This window comes from Sander vitreus, chromosome 1 (genome assembly GCF_031162955.1).
Source record: "Sander vitreus isolate 19-12246 chromosome 1, sanVit1, whole genome shotgun sequence".
Lineage (NCBI taxonomy): Eukaryota > Metazoa > Chordata > Actinopteri > Perciformes > Percidae > Sander > Sander vitreus.
Genome location: NC_135855.1, coordinates 38,984,476 through 39,004,077, shown reverse-complemented (window position 1 = coordinate 39,004,077; position 19,602 = coordinate 38,984,476). Strand labels below are relative to the sequence as shown.

The window sequence follows — 19,602 nt, the reverse complement described above, 5'->3', positions numbered from 1 at the left end:
TTACAATAACCTGTTATTATTATATTGTTATTATTACTGTTGTTTCAAAACAAGTTGTACTTAGAGTTTTGAAAATTGTAAGTTTGTTTCAGTAAATGTGCCAAAGTCGATTGAGAAAAATAGTTAGGGATTAATTTAATAGTTGACAGCTAATCGATTAATCTTTGCAGCTCTACGCAATACATACAAGTCCAAAGTCCAGAGTGAGGTAATCAATAGACTCAGTGTGATAAATACAAGGCCATCATTGGTGGTGAGACCTTTGTGCTGACTTTAGCCAAAGCTTGAGGATGGTGGCTGGTTATAAACACTGCAAAGCTTCCTGAGTCTCTAATGGAACTCAACTCCCCCACTCCTTGAACCGAGAAAGCGGATTGACCAAAGGTTGTCTTTCTGAAAGTGATAAGAGTGAGAGACTGCAGGCAAAAGTGGCCCAAATCAGATGTTTTTGGGGTCAAGTGACCAGGTCAGACTTCTTCAGAAGTAGTGGGAACACTCAAATCTTACCCAAATCTGATTTTTTTTAAATCTGATTGAGACCACTTCCATATGTGGTCCTGAATCAGACCCAGGTCTGATATTTTTCAACGTTGCCGCAGTGTGAACAACCAAGGCAGATTTGATGCGACTTTTACTTCAATCTACATCGACATTTGTCACAATGATGCGCCGGCGGGAGTCAGCCCTAGACACAGACAGTAACATTAAAAACATGACTAGACCTACAAAATGGAGAACAGGGATGGAGCAAGTCAATGGAGGGAGAGGGAGGTGTTAGACCTCATTAGTGGATGCTCATTAATGTTACGGCTGCCATTACTTCCTCCATAACCTCCCTAACTTTAGTACAACAGCGTGCTGCGTCTGATGCGCATGCGGGCAAACAGTTCACACTGGAATCTGATATAGGCCACATTTTAAAAGGTAATGTGAACAGCCAAACAAACAATCGGATCTGAGCAAAAAATCCGAATTAAGCATTAAGACTCGCGGTGTGAACGTAGCCTGAATGGCAAAGACTGATGCACTTGTTTCTAGAGTGGTTCATCTTTTGGATTTATACTTGTCTTTTACACACACACTCTAAGTGCATCTTCAGTGCATCTTTAAACATCTTGAAACACTTCCCTCAGGCCATAGATTCAGAGTACTGACGTTCAAGAGTGATAGGAGTAAAAATGTCTTCCTTCCTTGTGCAATAACCCAGCTTAATTTGCTGATGTAATTTAGAACTTGTTAGAGATTGCTGCTTTAGTATTGTGTAAAATTGTGTTCTGTATTTTGTATGTACAGGAAACATGTTTGTACTTTATGTTTTTGTATTGTTGTCATTTTCGTTTAAGTTTCCCATCTGGGATAATAATGTGACTGAACTGAGACAATATTTTCTGTTCTGTGTTTACATGTAAAAACAGTGTAAGGCTCATAAAGTGTCATGAGAACGGGCTGCAAACGGATCAGGCTCTCTGACATTAACTGTGCTTACAGTGCCAGAATCTATTCTTTTTCCAAAAGATCTGTTTGCCCCAGCAAATTTACTGTCACACTTCACTGACTTCAAATGGAGCGGTATTCAGTGCGTGTGTGAAGGGGGGGGGTCGCTGTATGGGGGGCTGATGAATAGCAGAAAATGTCACTGGATGCTTCACTCGGTTTTTGTTTTTCTAACATTGACTCTGAACCTGACGGTGACACTGGGGAACAGTAACTAGGTCCAGAAGCTTGGGGACGTTTCCTGCATTTTGGAGCAGTTTCCAGCGGAGACAAATGCAGGACGTGCAGCAGGTCAGACATCTATATGTGGTTCTGAGTGAGACAGGCCGGGGCTGAGACAGAGGCTGGGCAAAGGGACAGATGTAGGGAGAGATACAGAACACAGGCACTGGCAAGAGGACTCTCAGGCGAACTTTACATTTCTGATTATACTTCTTATCTCGGATATCTTTTACACCTCTGAAGATAATACAACAGCTTGACATGTCGCTCATCCTGACTGTGCTGGACAAGCTGGCTTACTTTCTGTCTCTGATAGCGTTTTGTGTCAGCGTGTCTTACAGCTGGTTGAAATGAAACTAGATTCTTCCCTTTTCAAATCCACGTGCTCTGATAATGACTGGGTGTTTTTTTTCCACTGGATGTTTAACAAATGATCCTGAGGTTTGGGGGGGTTTGAGTTAGGATGCTTTTATTCCAAACCTGTGGACAGCTGCCACCTCTGCGTGAGTTTCTGAGTCTTTGTTTTACCTTAACACATGTATATTCTGCGATCTGTCCTCTACTTATCTAGCTCAGGGTAGGGACAGGAGATGCAGAAATGTAGCTATTTTGACAGCTGGTTTTTGGATGCCTATAATAAGCCATGAAATCTGTGAAATCAGTATTTAAACTGGGTGATTATTGTCCTTCAGGTGTAACTGAAGACAGTAATCTCTTTGCCAAAGAGCACGATGCTGCAGCGGTGCATCCTGAGGCCGTACCATGTGCTTGCTATGGTGCTGTGTGTGTCAGCCGGGGAGGACTTCGACTGGACCAAGAATGAGAAGACATCTTTCTACTACGGCACCTTCCCAACTGGTACAAAACACGATTAAACACTGCACGATATGACGAAAATATGCAATGTGTGATAACGTTGTTGAATATCGCGATAACGATATTACTTTTCGATAAATGAACACATAATAAAGTGCACTCAGTTCTGCCTTTCTGCTGCTTTCAGTATTCTGCTAAAATACAACAAACTGTTGGTGAATGTAAAACAAATGAAAGAAAAATCATTTTCTTATATTGAACAAATTGAACATTGGATTGAATATAAAAGGCACCACTAAAAAAAGAATGACAGATTTTTAACGTGCAGTTTTCTACTGAGATTTTCTTTCAATTGACACAAAAAAATCTCTTAGTGTCTTTTGGGAAATGTCGCAGCCTTTCGGGATGCATTTACTGTGGGAGTTGATATCGCGATGTTGACAAAAAAATCAGATATATTGCGCAGCCCTATTTACTCCTAAGTAGTCCACAATCTGCAAGGCCGTAATCTTTTATTCCCTCTGCCATTAAGCTGCTTAACGTAGAATCTTGAATGGAAGTCTACTTGATTGAAACATTATTCTGCAAAAACCTCCTCATAGTTATGTGTTTGAAGTTTGTGGATTGTAATTTGTTATGTGCTATTCACTCTGTATCTGTATCACAGCATGTCCATTTATAGTTCCCTCTGTTTTCCTCTGCAGGTTTCTCCTGGGGAGCTGGCACCTCTGCCTACCAGACCGAAGGAGCTTGGAACATAGACGGAAAGGGAATGAGCATCTGGGATGCATTTGCCCACAAAAAGGGGAAAATTGTCGCAAATGACACGGGAGACACCTCGTGTGAGGGCTACTACAAATTCAAGGTGACATGCAGAAAAACATAAAGTACATTTCCAGAAAAGACGAGACTGATAGTTGCTGATAAAGTCTTGAAATAATGTTATAAGTTAAATTAAGTATGAAGTGTTTATGTACGTCATAGTTTAAAAAAAATAAATGGTTAAACTCTTATTAACATTTCTTTCAAAAGTAATCTTATTACACACTGTCTGACAGTATATTCTATATGACTTTGTTCCAGCGTTCATTGAAGCCACATGATGTTTAAACTGAGTGAAACATTTAAATCTTAGTTTTTTATCCAATCCAATCCAACTTTATTTATAAAGCACATTATAAAACAACAGAGTTGAGCCAAAATGCTGCACAGTCAAAAGCAAAAACAGTCCTTGTAATAGATACACCATGTTAAATAAAATGTATAGATATATATATATATACATATATACACACACATACATTTATACGTACATACACATACAAAACATACATACAAAAAATAATCAAATATCAAATAAAAGAAATGGATCCAAACACAGTTGATATAGTCAGGGAGTAACAAACCAAAGATAAGGAAAAAACTCATGCTGGCTCATAAGCCGGTGAGAATGGCTGCACCATTCTATTAAATGGAAATACTATAGATGTGTTGCATCATTTTAGATACATTTACCCATGTTTAAATATCTTTGCAAACTTTGGGATATCCACTAGAATTTAAAAGTTACAACATTTTGGGAAATACACTTGTTCTCTTACAGAGAATTAGGTGAGAAGACTGACACCACTCTCATGTCTGCACGGTAAATCCTAAGCTTCAGTCAGGAAACGTTTAGTTTAGCTTAGCATAGCATAAAGACTGGAAAGAGGGGGAAGCAGCTAAAAGTTAAAAACAACCTGAGAAGCTAAAACAAACAAGTTATAAAGTGTTAATTACTGAGCTTTTGAGGTGATTGTAGGCAGATTTGATCACCTTCGCAGAGAGCCAGGCTAGCTGTTTCCCTCTGTTTACAGTCTTTTTGCTAAGCTAAGCTAATCAACTCCAGAGTGGTATCAGAGTTGTGACCTAACTCTCGGCAAAAAAGCCGATAAAGGGTATTTCTTAAAATGAAATGTTTGTCTGCAGAATATGATTTTCAAAATATTTTCTTCTGTTTGTTTTTTAAGGATGACATCACCTTGATGAAGGACATGAAGCTGAATCATTATCGTTTCTCCATCTCCTGGCCGAGGATTTTACCAAGCGGACTGAAAAGTACCCTTTTTTATTTAATTTAATCATCATATTTATTTCTTATTTCTTTCATTTGCTGGTTATTGAAATCAGTACTGATTGGAGTCATTAACCAGAAAATGAATCAACCTGCTCCCAGCTTGGCTTTTCTCTGTTTCATCAGCGTACATTAAATACTTTTGGGTTTTGGACTGTTGGTTGGCCAAAAACAATCAATTTAAATGTTTCACCTTGGGTTCTAAGAAAGGCATTTTTTTGACATTTTAAATGTACAATATGTAATATTCTGGAGAAGAGTTATACTCAGTAAACGTAATACAACTTTTCTTCTTCCACATGGCATCGTTTTGTCATTGATTACATGCCACTTTGCAACACAGTAATACAAAAGAGACCTTATTTATTGATATTGATTGATTTCAGTATCGATCGATCCAACACCAAAGATTCTTTTGTACCTTAAAATAATGTTTCCAAAATCGTTTCAGTGGTTCATCAACTCGTAACAGTGTGAACGGCACTTCGGCATTCGCTTTGCGGCCCTCTATCGGCTATAACGTTAACTAATTCTTGGTGGGTAACATAAGATTACGACATCGTTCAACACGCTCAGTTATTTTTAGTATGATCGTTTGGCCACGGTTAACAACTCTGGGCTAACCCACGAATTCATCAGTAACATTAACTGTATAGATAGACGACTAATCTAATGGTAATTTAACCAGCTAGCAGTCTGTCTGCCTCACTCTCCCGGCGCTGCAAGGCTTCAGTCGGGACGGCGTTTAGCCATCTTTACAGTTAGCTAAATTTACCCAACAAAAGGGGGATAAGGCACCAAAACGACTAATACTAATAGTAATTTAAAGTTGTGGTAGCATTGGATCTGGATGGGAAGCATAACTCTGGGAGCTGGAAGGGGTGTGTTGCAATTCTGCCTTGTCACACCGCGACACAGGTTCGTGGATCTGAGTGTTTTTGGTTTCATATCGCATATGGTTACATCCCTATCTGTCACCTTCCTCTTTCTCTGTGTTGGTGTTCTAACCTCCGGTGGATTCATGAGGACTATGGTTAACTGCTCCTCAGATCTCTGCAGGGTAAATCCAGACAGCTAGCTAGACTATCTGTCCAATCGGAGTTTTCTGTTGCACGACTAAAACTACTTTTGAACGTATACATGTTCCACCAAAACCACTTCCTTCCTGGGGCTATTTAGCAGAGGCACCGTGGCTCCGTCTGGCGCTTAGCACCGCCCAAGACAATTGCGATTGGTTCAAAGAAATGCCAATAAACCAGAGCACGTTTTTCTCCCATCCCTCAATGCTGTGTGGACTAGCCAGACCCTCCTCGACCGGCGACCAAATGTAACGGAGCGCTACCTTCAATAAAACGACATATTTCTCTTAGTACATAACTCAGCTAAATATATAACATAGGTCTTGTCGTTTTTAGACATTTTAATATATACATATTATATCTTTAAAATACTAAACTAATAATCAAAAAAACAAAATCCACAAAATTGTAATTATGATTGTAATTATGTTATATTTCATGACAGTGAATATTGATATTAACTCCCATCATTCACTGACAACTCTTGCAGGTGAATACATCAACGAGAAAGGAATCAAATATTACGATGACCTGATTAACATGCTGCTGGACAATAAGATCACACCCATTGTTACTTTGTACCACTGGGATTTACCGCAGGTGAACTCACTAAACCTTTTTGTATTTACGGACTGGAAGCTACAGTGTGGATACTAACACGGTTATACTCCCCAGGTCTTACAGGAGAAGTATGGCGGCTGGCAGAACGTCTCCATGGTGAACTACTTCAATGACTTTGCCAACTTATGCTTTGAAAGATTTGGAAAGAAAGTGAAGTACTGGATCACTTTCAACAATCCGTGGGTATGTCTGGTTGAAGGGAAATGGTGCATTCACTGTTATTACGTTTGACTTGGAGTGACAGAGAGTGTCGTCTTGTGTTTTCAGCAGAGGTGGAAAGAGTACCAAGATATTCTACTTAAGTAAAAGTACTTTTACTTTGATGAATTTTTACTCAAGTGCAAGTAAAAGTAGCTACTCAGTAGCTCATTTAAAATGTATTTAGTACAAGTTACTCAGTTACTTTTTAACAACGGGGGGAGATATATATTTTTTTAGATTTATACTTTTTTTAATATCTCATTCATACTTTTTATACTTATTTAATTAATAAATATGCAGTTTTAGTGATTAGATTAGGGCACAAAGCCACTTTCGTTTTGAGTTTGTTGACAGATACAAAACAACCCTAGAGACCTTTTTTTATTTACTCAGTAACGAATGTGATTTAAAATGTAGCAAAGTACAATACTTCAAACAAAACATACTAAAGTAAAAGATTTAAAGTGCTCATATTATGCTCATTTTCAGGTTCATAATCGTATTTAGAGGTTGTACCAGAATAGGTTTACATGGTTTAATTTTCAAAAAACACCATATTTTTGTTGTACTGCACATTGCTGCAGCTCCTCTTTTCACCCTGTGTGTTGAGCTCTCTGTTTTAGCTACAGAGTGAGACATCTCACTTCTGTTCCATCTTTGTTGGGAGTCGCACATGAGCAGTACCTAGGTAAGGACTACTAGCCAGTCAGAAGCAGAGTATGAGGGCGTGCCCTGACAGTAGCTAGGTAAGGACTACTAGCCAGTCAGAAGCAGAGTATGAGGGCGTGCCATGCTAGCAGCTAGGCGAGCATTATAACGTGTGTTCCAAAGTGACCACGTTTGTCTCTGAAGTAAAGGCTGGACTACAATAGAGCTGTTTGGAGCAGTTTGTGAACAGTGTTTTCTGTTGGAGATGGTAAGTCCCTTTGGGGTGGACTTTGGGCTTTTTCACTTTGTAAACCTATAACGTGCACAAAAAAACAATAAAGTAAAGAGAAAAAGCCAAAAAGCATAATATATATGCACGTCAAGTAGATTTTAAAAACTACTTTAAAATGTACACAAAAAAATGACTTAATTACAGTAATGTCAGTAAATGTAACTTGTTACTTTCCACCTCTGGTTTTCAGTCCATTGCTGTGGAGGGATATGAAACAGGGGAACATGCACCCGGACTGAAGCTAAAGGGAACCGGAGCTTACAAAGCTGCCCACAACATCATCAAGGTAAAGCCTGTTTTATGGTTCTGCGGAGGCTCCACGCAGAGTTTTCTCCGTAGATTACGTAAGTGGCCTCGTGTGTGTGTGGGGGAGTAGGTGATAGAGCGAGGGAAAAGTGAGAGAATGACGGCGATTAGCTTCGGAGCGAGTAGTGACTCCAGAGTCGTAGTGAGAGAAACAAAGTGTCTCTCCTGTTTTTTCTGACCACGGTGGGAAATCTGGAGCAGGAAAAGTGAACCCTCTCCTTGATTTCATGTTGTTTATGGAGAAGGAGAACCAGGAAATGAGTCGGGAGAAAATGCAACGCTACCAAGACACGACATGCATCACCGCGATGTGTTGTTACATTTTTTGAGAGGTGCACGTCAGGCTACGGCGTAGGGTCCGGCGTAGATGCAGAGGGGTCGGCGGGGGTACGCCGTCGATTCGACGCAGAAGCATAAAACAGACTTAAGACTGCCTGCATGCAACCAAAGCCCGCTCAAACGTGATTGATCAATACGACTCGGACTACAAACAGAAAGCAGAACACTTATGATTACCAAAATCATGTCTCGTTGCCTACAGATTCTGCATTCATTTCCTTCTTCAAATATTGTCAAATAAACGAAACAAGACATCACGGTGACACTGCCTACTTGTCTTTGAAACAGGCACATGCTAAAGTTTGGCACACGTATGACATGCAGTGGCGAAGCAAACAAAAAGGTAAAAAAAAGAAAACCTTTTTTTTTTCTTTTTTTTTTTTCTTTTTTGTGATTGAAGTCAAAGATAAATTTCTTCCATGCTGGATGATAAAGTTGCTGTGTGTGTGTGTGTGTGTGTGTGTGTGTGTGTGTGTGTGTGTGTGTGTGTGTGTGTGTGTGTGTGTCCAGGCCTGGTTGGGATCTCGCTAACAGCAGACTGGGGGGAACCAGTGGACATCACCAACCAAAGGGACATTGAAGCAGCAGAGAGATACATCCAGTTCTACATGGGATGGTTTGCTACTCCCATCTTCAACGGAGACTACCCCCAGGTTATGAAAGATTACATTGGTACGTCACGGTCAAATGCAACTGTTTATTTATCTGTCCTCACCAGGGGGCGATGCATAGACTGTGTAAGTGAAGCCAAAACATCTGGATCGCCCCCATGGTGGCTGCAGTATAGCTCATAAACCCCGCCCCCTCCATGTTAGCAGATGGGACATGGGCTAAACTAAAAAAATCAAAGTACACTTCAAATACATTTTTCCCAAAGATGGTTCTGTCATTTTAGGTAGTTCTGATCTCGCTGATGTTAGTTCAAGTATTTGTTTTTCTGATAAGTTTGGTTTTTATTAGGTATTTGCAAGGATGTACTGTATAATAACTGGATACAGATTCAGTGGCGCATGAAGCCATCATGGAGCTAAAAATGACCCGAATGATCGGCTACTACTTCCGCACTGCGCTGCCCATAGAGCAGGTACACTTAAGACCTCTTCCGACCCAGCCGGCTACTTCCGGTTTAGTACTTCGCTAACTTAAAGGTCCAATGTGTGGGAATTTCTCCCATCTAGCGTTGAGATCATATATTGCAATCAACTCTCTCGCACCACGCAGTTCAAAGTACGTATATCAGCTACGGTAGCCTTCACGCTTCAAAAAGGGCCGGGAAGCAACGATACCCGTTAGCAGCATTAGCAGCACCTGTGAGTTTATCATGTGACAGCGAAAACACGAAAGGCGGAGCAGTATGTCCTGTATGTCCCTTACCGGCTAACGTATTTCAAGATGGAGCATGAATATGGAGCGTCTACCCCAGTTCATGCAAATACAAATGTAAAATTTCAAGCCAATAGGAATACTTGGAATTGATGGTGGTGGTAAATATTCTTGAAAAAGGAGAAGTTTGTGAACGGGCAACACAGATTTTGATAATGAACTAAACATGTTACACACTGGGATTTTAAACGGGGATTAACTGATGATCATGCGGCTCTTCTAGACTTTCTAAATGTTATCGGACCGAATGGATTAAATTCTGATAGTAAAATGAGTCATTTAAAAAATGTATCCACTGATTTACAGACGCGTATTTTTTGGCCATAGGTCATCACGTGAAGGCCTGGGAGTTGCAACTCCACTGTTTGGCCGCTATGTTCTTCAAAGCCCGGCGCACTTCCTGGGGGACTGGTTGTTTGATTCTATAAAAATGGAGTGAAACGTAATGATAGAAAGCTGTGATTGACTCGCGATTGGTCAGGAGGGTGTATGGGCAGGACTTTGATACCGCGGCTCCACTACCTGATCACTACTGCGTAGAAAATTACAAGATGCCGGAGCCCGTATATGGGATATTTTGGCTTCATTTTTGTACAGTGGGAGGAAGTAGAGACATCTTTATATACAGTCCTCACTAGACAAATGTTATTTGGTTAAAAATAAGTGTTTGTTATTGTTGCAATTTTATATGTCTGCTAGTTTCAGTATGAAATGCTTTAAACTTCGACCTTCAGGCAGGAAGAGTGGCCAGCAGGGCCTGGGAGCTTCACGGCTGCCCGTCTTCTCGCCTCAGGAGAAGAGTTACATCAAGGGAACCTGTGACTTCCTGGGCCTCGGCCATTTCACGACTCGCTACGTCACCCTGAAGAATTACCCATCAGGCCTCGGAGACAGCTACTTTGCAGATCGAGACCTTGCTGAGCTGGTTGACCCAAAATGGCCTGATCCAGGCTCTGAATGGCTCTATTCTGTTCCCTGGGGCTTCAGACGCCTGTTGAACTTTGTCAAGGTATGTAACACAGATCTGAATAAAATTCAGATAGCCAGCTGTATAAGATCCGTTAAATGAAACTGTTCTAGAAGTAAAACTAATGCACAAATTACAATAAAAAGTGATGCACGCTAGGCTCTTTCAGCCATCCAAAGCAAACTGATATAATTATAATTGTGAGCCAAATAAACTAGGGCTGAAAAGCTTTTGTAAAAATTTCTTCGATATTTTTAGAAAAACAAGCTCATTTGCTTAAAAGTCAGATGAGAAGATGGGTAGCACTTTCACATTTGCATGTGCTGTATACTGTATATGCATACAAATGTGAAAGCGGTATCCATCTTCTCATCTGACTTTTAAGCAAATGAGCTTGTTTGAATCCATAAAGACTGGAAGCAGGGGGAAACAGCCAGCCTGGCTCTGTCCAAAGTTCAGAAAAGCACATATCAGCGAGCTCAATAATTAAGTTATATAGTGTTTGTTTAATTACAAACAAATGTAAAAGGCAGTCTGTGGTTTTAGATGGAGTTTTACAGTGTAATTATTCATTGACAAACTCCCTCCGTCCAGCACTTCTGCGGATATACTGTATATGTTTGAATGTTGGAGAGAGACAGGCTAGCTGTGTCCCTCTGCTTCCAGTCTAAGCTAAGCTCACCGCCTACTAGCTCTAGCTCTGTAGTTATGCTGCGTTCCAGGCAACCCGTAACTCGTGTTTTCACAACCTTCTACCTGTGAAAGTGCCCTGGAACGGCAGTCAAACCCGTAAGTTACTACCCGTGAACTCGTACCAGATGGTTGTACTCCCAGTTACAGTTTTTGACGTCACACACACATAAACAATAATGGCGACCCCTGTTGATGCTGTACAGACGCCGGTGGTTAACGGTGAGAAATAGAAATAAATTCTGCACATTGTAATCAAAACAATACACATACGATTGTGTACTACTACAGGTTATGTTTATTAAATGAAGCCCAAAATATGTCGCCGACTAGAAATCGCTAGTATCAGCTAGCGCTAGCTAACTCCAGCGTTAGGTAGCCGCTAGCCTAACCTGAACCCTGGAACGCTACCAAGTCGTGATGCGTGACTTGAAGTCGTAACTTACGGGCTAAAAATTGTGTCTGGAACGCAGCATTAATGCACAGACGCTGGTATCCATCTTCTCATCTAACTCTCGGCAAGAAAGCAAAAGATGTTTACAATGTAAAAATAAACCTATTGAAGAAATGTACTATAATAGAAGAGATATCTTGCGTGGTTTAAGAAACATGAAATATATTTAATAAAATATGAACATATCAGACTGTTTACCATTCTGAATGTGATATAATGTCTCTCCAATAGACTCAGTATGGAAACCCCATGATATACGTGACAGAAAACGGCGTGTCTGAGAAAATGCTCTGCACTGACCTCTGTGATGACTGGAGAATGCAGTACTTCAAAGACTACATCGATGAAATGCTCAAAGGTGAAAGGAAATCCATTTGCTGGACAGAAAGATTACATCAAAAAATACCAACAAAGTTGCCACGTCGACATCCCTGACATAAAACTTAACATGTTACCCTTTTGTTCTTTGTTTGTCTGTTTCCCTGGTTCAACTAACAGCGATTAAAGATGGCGTGAATGTGAAGGGTTACACAGCCTGGTCTCTCCTCGACAACTTTGAGTGGGATGAAGGGTACTCCGAGAGGTTCGGGCTCTACTATGTGGACTTCAGGAACAAAAATAAACCACGCTACCCGAAGGCCTCTGTCCAGTTCTATAAACGCATCATCAGCTCCAATGGCTTTCCCAATCAGAGAGAGGTAAACTCTAACAACACACTAAATCAGGGTTCCTGCAGGGTTCAACGAGTCAAATTTAAAGGTCCCATGGCATGAAAATGTAACTTTATGAGGTTTTTAACCTTAATATGAGTTCCCCCAGCCAGCCTATGGTCCCCCAGTGGCTAGAAATGGCGATAGGTGAAAACCGAGCCCTGGGTATCCTGCTCTGCCTTTGAGATCTGGAATCTTCTCCTTATGACGTCATAAGGGGAAAGGTTACCTCCCCTTTCTCTGCTTTGCCCGCCCAGAGAATTTAGCCCACCCATGAGAGAGAGACATCATGGCTTTCAAACGAGCAAAGAAGCAGTTGGTCAAGGCCACACCCCCACCCTCCACCTTGCCCCCCCTCTCCTCCTCAATAGCTACAGACACAGAAATGGCACATCCTAAGTAAAGCTCATTGTGGGACTGGCTCTAGAGGCTGTAATTCTGCACCAAGGCTGAATTTCGGGAAAGAGACTTCAGATACAGTATTAGGGGACCACTAAGGTCTATATAAAAGAGACTTCAGATACAGTATTAGGGGACCACTAAGGTCTATATAAAAGAGACTTCAGATACAGTATTAGGGGACCACTAAGGTCTATATAAAAGAGACTTCAGATACAGTATTAGGGGGACCACTAAGGCCTATATAAAAGAGACTTCAGATACAGTATTAGGGGACCACTAAGGCCTATATAAAAGAGACTTCAGATACAGTATTAGGGGACCACTAAGGCCTATATAAAAGCATCCAAAGAGCACCATGTCATGGGACCTTTAAGACTTTTTAAAGGTGCTCTAAGCGATGTTGGGTGACGGCACTCCTTGTGTGAGGCTAGCTCACCCCTCCCTCCTCTTCATCCCGTCCCCTCCCTTAGTTGGTTCCGCGCACTAACCCCCCCAACCCCCACCACCAAATCCTTCTTGTTTGTTATTGGCTGGAAGACTGTTTGTTATGTTTGGTGGTGCAGGTTGGCGCAGTTTGTTTTTGTTGCCGTTTGTGGAGCCTGGGCTTTCTACAGAGACCGTGTTTTTTTACAGTGTGTTCAGGGGACAGGCAGCTAGCAGATAGTCAGGAGACGTTTGCTGTATGTGACAAAAAATGTAGCCTAAAAAACATGTGACATCGCTTAGAGCATCTTTAAGACCTTTTTAAGACCTTTATGAATGAAATTTAAGATATATATCACAACATAAAAGTACAACCAAAAAGTACTTGCAAAGTAAATAAATGTATTCAAATTGACTAAAAGCGACAGAGTAATAATAATCTGTAGATACACAGCGAATTATATTTGGACTATCGAAAGATGGAACTACAACACAATGGAATTAAAGAAAACATTTCAATGAGCATTAGAGGTAGCGTTATATGGACGTAGGAAAATGAAGACCTGGTTAACATTATTTAATTATAATAAAATTATTTTATGATAATACTTTTATAGAGTTTTTAAGGCCTAAAGTTGAAATTTTTGACTTTTTTTTAGACTTTTTGAGACCCTGTGGAAACCCTGTCAATGTTAAAAGTCCTTCTGGAGCAGAACATGTTTAACTGTTGAGAGTTTTTCGGATCTTTACAGGTGGAGAGTTGGAAGAGGAAAGCCGTAGAGACTTGCTCCTCCAGTAACCAGCTCCTGGCTGCAGGTTGGTACAATAAAGCATTATAAAGTTTAGGCTGTGATGAAGCTAGGTGGGGCCAAACAAAGAAAAAAATTCTGTCTCAAGCTTGTTATTCCGCTATCTAACAGGGTTTTTCTTTGTTTTGCCCCTCCAGCTAGAAGAAAATCCCAGGGAAATCAGGAACATGCAGGAATGCAAAAGGCTTGGCCAGTGCATGATGAAGTTTAGGTACAAAAGTTGTTTCTGAGTGAGATCAACATGATTTTCTTTTACAAAAAAAATGCTACTTTATACTTCTATTCTACTTCATTTCAGGGGCAAATACTGTGATTTTTACTCCACTACATTTCACTGACATAAGTCACTTTGCAGACACATTACTCATTGTTTTAGAATAAAAAAAAAAAAACTCAGATTAGCTCAACCTGGACCGACGGCAACATTAGAATGCCATTTTGAAGAAATAATGAAATTTACAAAGAAACTGAAATAAACCCATAAAATGCATTCATTTCCCAGTGTTTCTTTTCATGTTTTCCACATCCATAGCAGCCTTTTCCAGTGAGTTGAAGCTGGGACTGTAAATTGACACATTTGACTTACATTTCCGTGCATGTGTTTCAGATCCACTGATAGGCCACATGGAGATGGTAACAGAGATTGTGGTTCCCACCGTGTGCACGCTCTGCATCCTCCTCAGTGCAGTCTTCCTCATGTTCCTGCTGCGTGGACGCATCTGAAAACACACACATGCACAAGCACACACACCACACACACGCACGCACACACGCGATTCTGAGAGTGACTTCAAAGCTGTAAAACTTCATCCTGTCCAGAGCATTTTGTTGATTTAACTGTCTGCTGTTCCGTTTTGAAGGTGACCGGTTGTCACAATTGAGTCAAATTAGCCGGTACCTGTCACAGTTCTAGAAGAATGAATTCAAGCTTGGTGTATTACTATTATTTCATTTTTTTTATTTTATTTTTTTTTAACAAACTGGTCTTGTGTGGTTTTTGAGTAAGCTACTCAAACTAGCTGCAGAGAGGAGATGGTTTCTTTGTCAACAAGTTTGTAAAATTAAGAAATAAGAGTGAAGGGTTGTACTGTCTCTCATACACTTCAATAAATCAATATTTAAGATTTAAATGGTGCTGATTATTATAGAATGAATTGTTCAGATAAATATTCCTGCACAGCATTTTATCCTTCAAATTAAAAGTCCTTAAACTAGAACTGAATAATGAGAGGAAAACCAACATACTGAAAATAGCAGTGTTGAGTACACAGTGTGACTATATATATTTTTTTTTGCAGTGGGTCGTTTATTTAAAGATTATTTTTTGGGCATTTTATCCATCCATCTTCATCCGCTTATCCGGGGTCGGGTCGCGGGGGTAGCAGCTCCAGCAGGGGACCCCAAACTTCCCTTTCCCGGGCCACATTAACCAGCTCCGACTGGGGGATCCCGAGGCGTTCCCAGGCCAGGTTAGAGATATAATCCCTCCACCTAGTCCTGGGTCTCCCCCGAGGCCTCCTCCCAGCTGGACGTGCCTGGAACACCTCCCTAGGGAGGCGCCCAGGGGGCATCCTTACCAGATGCCCGAACCACCTCAACTGGCTCCTTTCGACGCAAAGGAGCAGCGGCTCTACTCCGAGCTCCTCACGGATAACTGAGCTTCTCACCCTATCTCTAAGGGAGACGCCAGCTACCCTCCTGAGGAAACCCATTTCGGCCGCTTGTACCCTGGATCTTGTTCTTTCGGTCATGACCCAGCCTTCATGACCATAGGTGAGGGTAGGAACAAAAACTGACTGTAGATTGAGAGCTTTGCCTTCTGGCTCAGCTCTTTTTCGTCACAACGGTGCGATAAATTGAATGTAATACCGCACCTGCTGTGCCGATTCTCCGACCAATCTCCCGCTCCATTGTCCCCTCACTCGCGAACAAGACCCCAAGGTACTTGAACTCCTTCACTTGGGGTAAGGACTCATTCCCTACCTGGAGAAGGCACTCCATCGGTTTCCTGCTGAGAACCATGGCCTCCGATTTAGAGGTGCTGATCCTCATCCCAGCCGCTTCACACTCGGCTGCGAACCGATCCAGTGAGTGCTGAAGGTCACAGGCCGATGATGCCATCAGGACCACATCATCTGCAAAAGCAGCGATGAGATCCCCAGCCCACCGAACTGCAACCCCCTCTCCACCCCCGACTACGCCTCGATATCCTGTCCATAAATACTACAAACAGGATTGGTGACAAAGCGCAGCTCTGGCGGAGGCCAACTCACCTGAAACGAGTCCGACTTACTGCCGAGAACCCGGACACAGCTCTCGCTTTGGTCGTACAGAGATTGATGGCCCTGAGAAGGGACCCCCTCACCCTGTACTCCCCGCAGCACCTCCCACAGTATCTCCCGGGGCACCCGGTCATACGCCTTCTCCAGATCCACAAAACACATGTAGACTGGTTGGGCATACTCCCAGGCTCCCTCCAGGATCCTTGCGAGAGTAAAGATCTGGTCCGTTGTTCCACGACCAGGACGGAATCCGCATTGTTCCTCTTCAACCTGAGATTCGACTATCGACCGAACCCTCCTTTCCAGCACCTTGAGTAGACTTTACCGGGGAGGCTGAGAAGTGTGATACCCCTGTAATTGGCACACACCCTCTGGTCCCCCCTTTTTAAAAAGGGGAACCACCACCCCGGTCTGCCACTCCTTAGGCACCGTCCCCAGACTTCCACGCAATGTTGAAGAGGCGTGTCAACCAAGACAACCCCTCCACACCCAGAGCTTTAAGCATTTCTGGACGGATCTCATCAATTCCTGGGGCTTTGCCACTGTGGAGTTGTTTAACTACCTCAGCAACCTCCACCAGGGAAATTGATGCCAATCCCCCCTCATCCTCCAGCTCTGCCTCTACCATAGAGGGCGTATTAGTCGGATTTAGGAGTTCCTCAAAGTGCTCCTTCCACCGCCCTATTACCTCCTCAGTTGAGGTCAACAGCGTCCCCATCCTTACTGTACACAGCTTGGATGGTTCCCCGTCTCCCCTCCTGAGGTGGCGAACGGTTTTCCAGAAGTACCTTGGTGCCGACCGAAAGTCCTTCTCCATGTCTTCTCCGAACTTCTCCCACACACGCTGCTTTGCCTCTTTCACGGCAGAGGCTGCAGCCCTTCGGGCCCTTCGGTACCTTGCAACTGCCTCCGAGTCGTCTGGGATAACATATCCCGAAAGACTCCTTCTTCAGTCGGACGGCTTCCCTGACCACCGGTGTCCACCACGGTGTTCGTGGGTTACCGCCCCTTGAGGCACCTAAGACCCTAAGACCACAGCTCCTCACCGCAGCTTCAGCAATGGAAACTTTGAACATTGTCCACTCAGGGTTCAATGCCCCCAGCCTCCACAGGGATGCACGAAAAGCTCCGCCGGAGGTGTGAGTTGAAAGTCTGTCGGACAGGGGCCTCCTCCAGACGTTCCCAATTTACCCGCACTACCCGTTTGGGCTTACCAGGTCTGTCCAGAGTCTTCCCCCCACCCCTGACCCAACTCACCACCAGATGGTGATCGGTTGACAGCTCCGCCCCTCTCTTCACCCGAGTGTCCAAAACATATGGCCTCAGATCAGATGAAACGATTATAAAATCGATCATTGACCTTTGGCCTAGGGTGCTCTGGTACCAAGTACACTTATGAGCATCCCTATGTTCGAACATGGTGTTCGTTATAGACAATCCATGACTAGCACAGAAGTCCAACAACAAACAACCACTCTGGTTTAGATCAGGGAGGCCGTTCCTCCCAATCACGCCTCCATGTGTCTCCATCATTACCCACGTGCGCGTTGAAGTCCCCCCCAGCAGAACTATGGAGTCCCCGACTGGAGCCCCATGCAGGACTCCACTCAAGGTCTCCAAGAAGGCCGAATACTCTGAACTCTTGTTTGGTGCATATGCACAAACAACAGTCAGAGTTTTCCCCCCCACAACCTCGCAGGCGTAGGGAGGCGACCCTCTCGTCCCACCGGGTTAAACTCCAACGTAGCGGCGCCAGCCGGGGGCTTGTGAGTATCCCCACACCCGCCCGGCGCCACACCCTGGGCAACTCCGGAGAAGAAAAGAGTCCAACCCCCTATCCAGGAGTATGGTTCCAGAACCAAGACTGTGCGTAGAGGTAAGCCCCACCAGATCTAACCGGTAGCGCTCCACCTCCCGCACAAGTTCCGGCTCCTTCCCCCCACAGAGAGGTGACATTCCACGTCCCCAGAGCCAGCCTCTGCTGCCCGGGTCTGGTCCGTCGAGGCCCCTGACCTTCACTGCCACCCATGTGGCAGCGCACCCGACCCCCAGCGGTTCCTCCCACAGGTGGTGGGCCCATGGGATGGAGGGATGTCCGCCACGTAGCTTTTTCGGGCTGTGCCCGACCGGGCTCCGTGGCAAACCCGGCCACCAGACGCTCGCTGACGAGCCCTCCATCTGGGCCTGGCTCCAGACGGGGGCCCCGGGCTTCCTCCGGGCAGGGTCACTTCATCCCTTCCTCGATTTTTCATAGGATTTTTGAACCATTCTTTGTCTGGCCCCTCACCTGAGACCACTTTGCCTTGGGAGACCCTACCAGGAGCACAAAGCTCCAGACAACACAGCCCTCAGGTTCATAGGGACACACAAACCTCTCCACCACGATAAGGGCATTTTATCCCTTTAGTATATAGGACATCGGATGTGAAAGGGGAGAGATAGGGGGAATGACATGCAGCAAAGGGCCGCATGTCGGAGTCGAATCTGCGGCCGCTGCGACAAGGACTGAGCCTTTGTACATGGGGCGCACGCTCTACCAGGTGAGCTATCCAGGTGCCCCTCAGTGAGTCCTTTATTTAAAGAAACTATTTTTGATGACTGAACCGCACTCACACGCTTAATAGACCTCCAAACAATTAAAAGGAACTTTAACCGTGGTCTTATGTAAGGTCATAGTCAGGATTTTAGAAATATTGAGGTCCTGAGATCTCATATTATATTTGTACCTTAGCATTTTTTTTTGCACATGGTATATATTCTTTTACTTATTAAATATGTTCTGTAAATTTGATCTTCCTATAAAATGGTTTAATGTGGTAGTGTCTTAGTTTGAATGCTACCTTTGCATAAGCCAAAAAAACCTGTAAAAAAAATCCATCAGCACAATGTGTATATAATATATGTGTATTGTGTATAGATGGGTTTAAACACTGCCACCTTCCAAAGTATGTTTTTTTTTAAATCTTTATTTGGTTTAACTTACAAATATTGTAGGCTGCCACTTATTTAGAGGCTTGTTTAAATGGTTAAACTGGCGTTGTTCTTCTATTTATTTACATAAATACATAATATATACTCAAATGTATATAAAGGGTAGCCCCACAAACAATACACAAAGGCTACATTCATGACAAGACAAATTGCCTATTTTTGACCTGTATAACCTAAATTATTTTAAATCTCAAATAAAAAAATAGTGAATGGGCCTTTAATTAAATGCAAGCATATAAGTGTGACGTCCTCCACACGGTCATCATCAATCTTACTGGTATTAGTTTAGGCCTTTTATATACAGTCTATGGTTTAGACACGCGTCCGCTGGACTTTATTTTGAAAAAAGAAAATCTTCGT

General features: G+C 43.0%; 1 protein-coding gene across 2 annotated transcripts; it reads left to right on the top strand.

Annotated features, from left to right (window-relative positions):
* Positions 1-2,072: 2,072 nt before the first annotated feature.
* Positions 2,073-15,055, top strand: lctla (lactase-like a). 2 transcript variants are annotated; one of them, XM_078258345.1, is made up of 15 exons: positions 2,073-2,219; positions 2,409-2,574; positions 3,237-3,397; positions 4,542-4,629; positions 6,215-6,324; positions 6,400-6,528; positions 7,677-7,772; positions 8,420-8,474; positions 8,642-8,803; positions 10,249-10,523; positions 11,857-11,983; positions 12,124-12,323; positions 13,913-13,976; positions 14,107-14,180; positions 14,577-14,659. In XM_078258345.1, exons 2-14 carry the CDS (start codon positions 2,448-2,450, stop codon positions 14,178-14,180), a joined length of 1,668 nt encoding a protein of 555 aa, XP_078114471.1. In that variant the 5' UTR covers positions 2,073-2,219; positions 2,409-2,447; the 3' UTR covers positions 14,577-14,659. The 2 variants fall into 2 exon arrangements, with proteins under 2 accessions (XP_078114471.1, XP_078114462.1); XM_078258336.1 differs by lacking the exon at positions 14,107-14,180 and having other exon boundaries at positions 14,577-15,055.
* Positions 15,056-19,602: the final 4,547 nt, after the last annotated feature.

Excerpts from the sequence above, each read along its gene's own strand:
- lctla (XM_078258336.1), top strand. The coding sequence starts at position 2,448 with ATGCTGCAGCGGTGCATCCTGAGGCCGTACCATGTGCTTGCTATGGTG. Across the intron at positions 7,773-8,419 it reads CTGCCCACAACATCATCAAG|GCACATGCTAAAGTTTGGCA; the intron begins GTAAAGCCTGTT and ends TCTTTGAAACAG. Across the intron at positions 11,984-12,123 it reads CATCGATGAAATGCTCAAAG|CGATTAAAGATGGCGTGAAT; the intron begins GTGAAAGGAAAT and ends TTCAACTAACAG.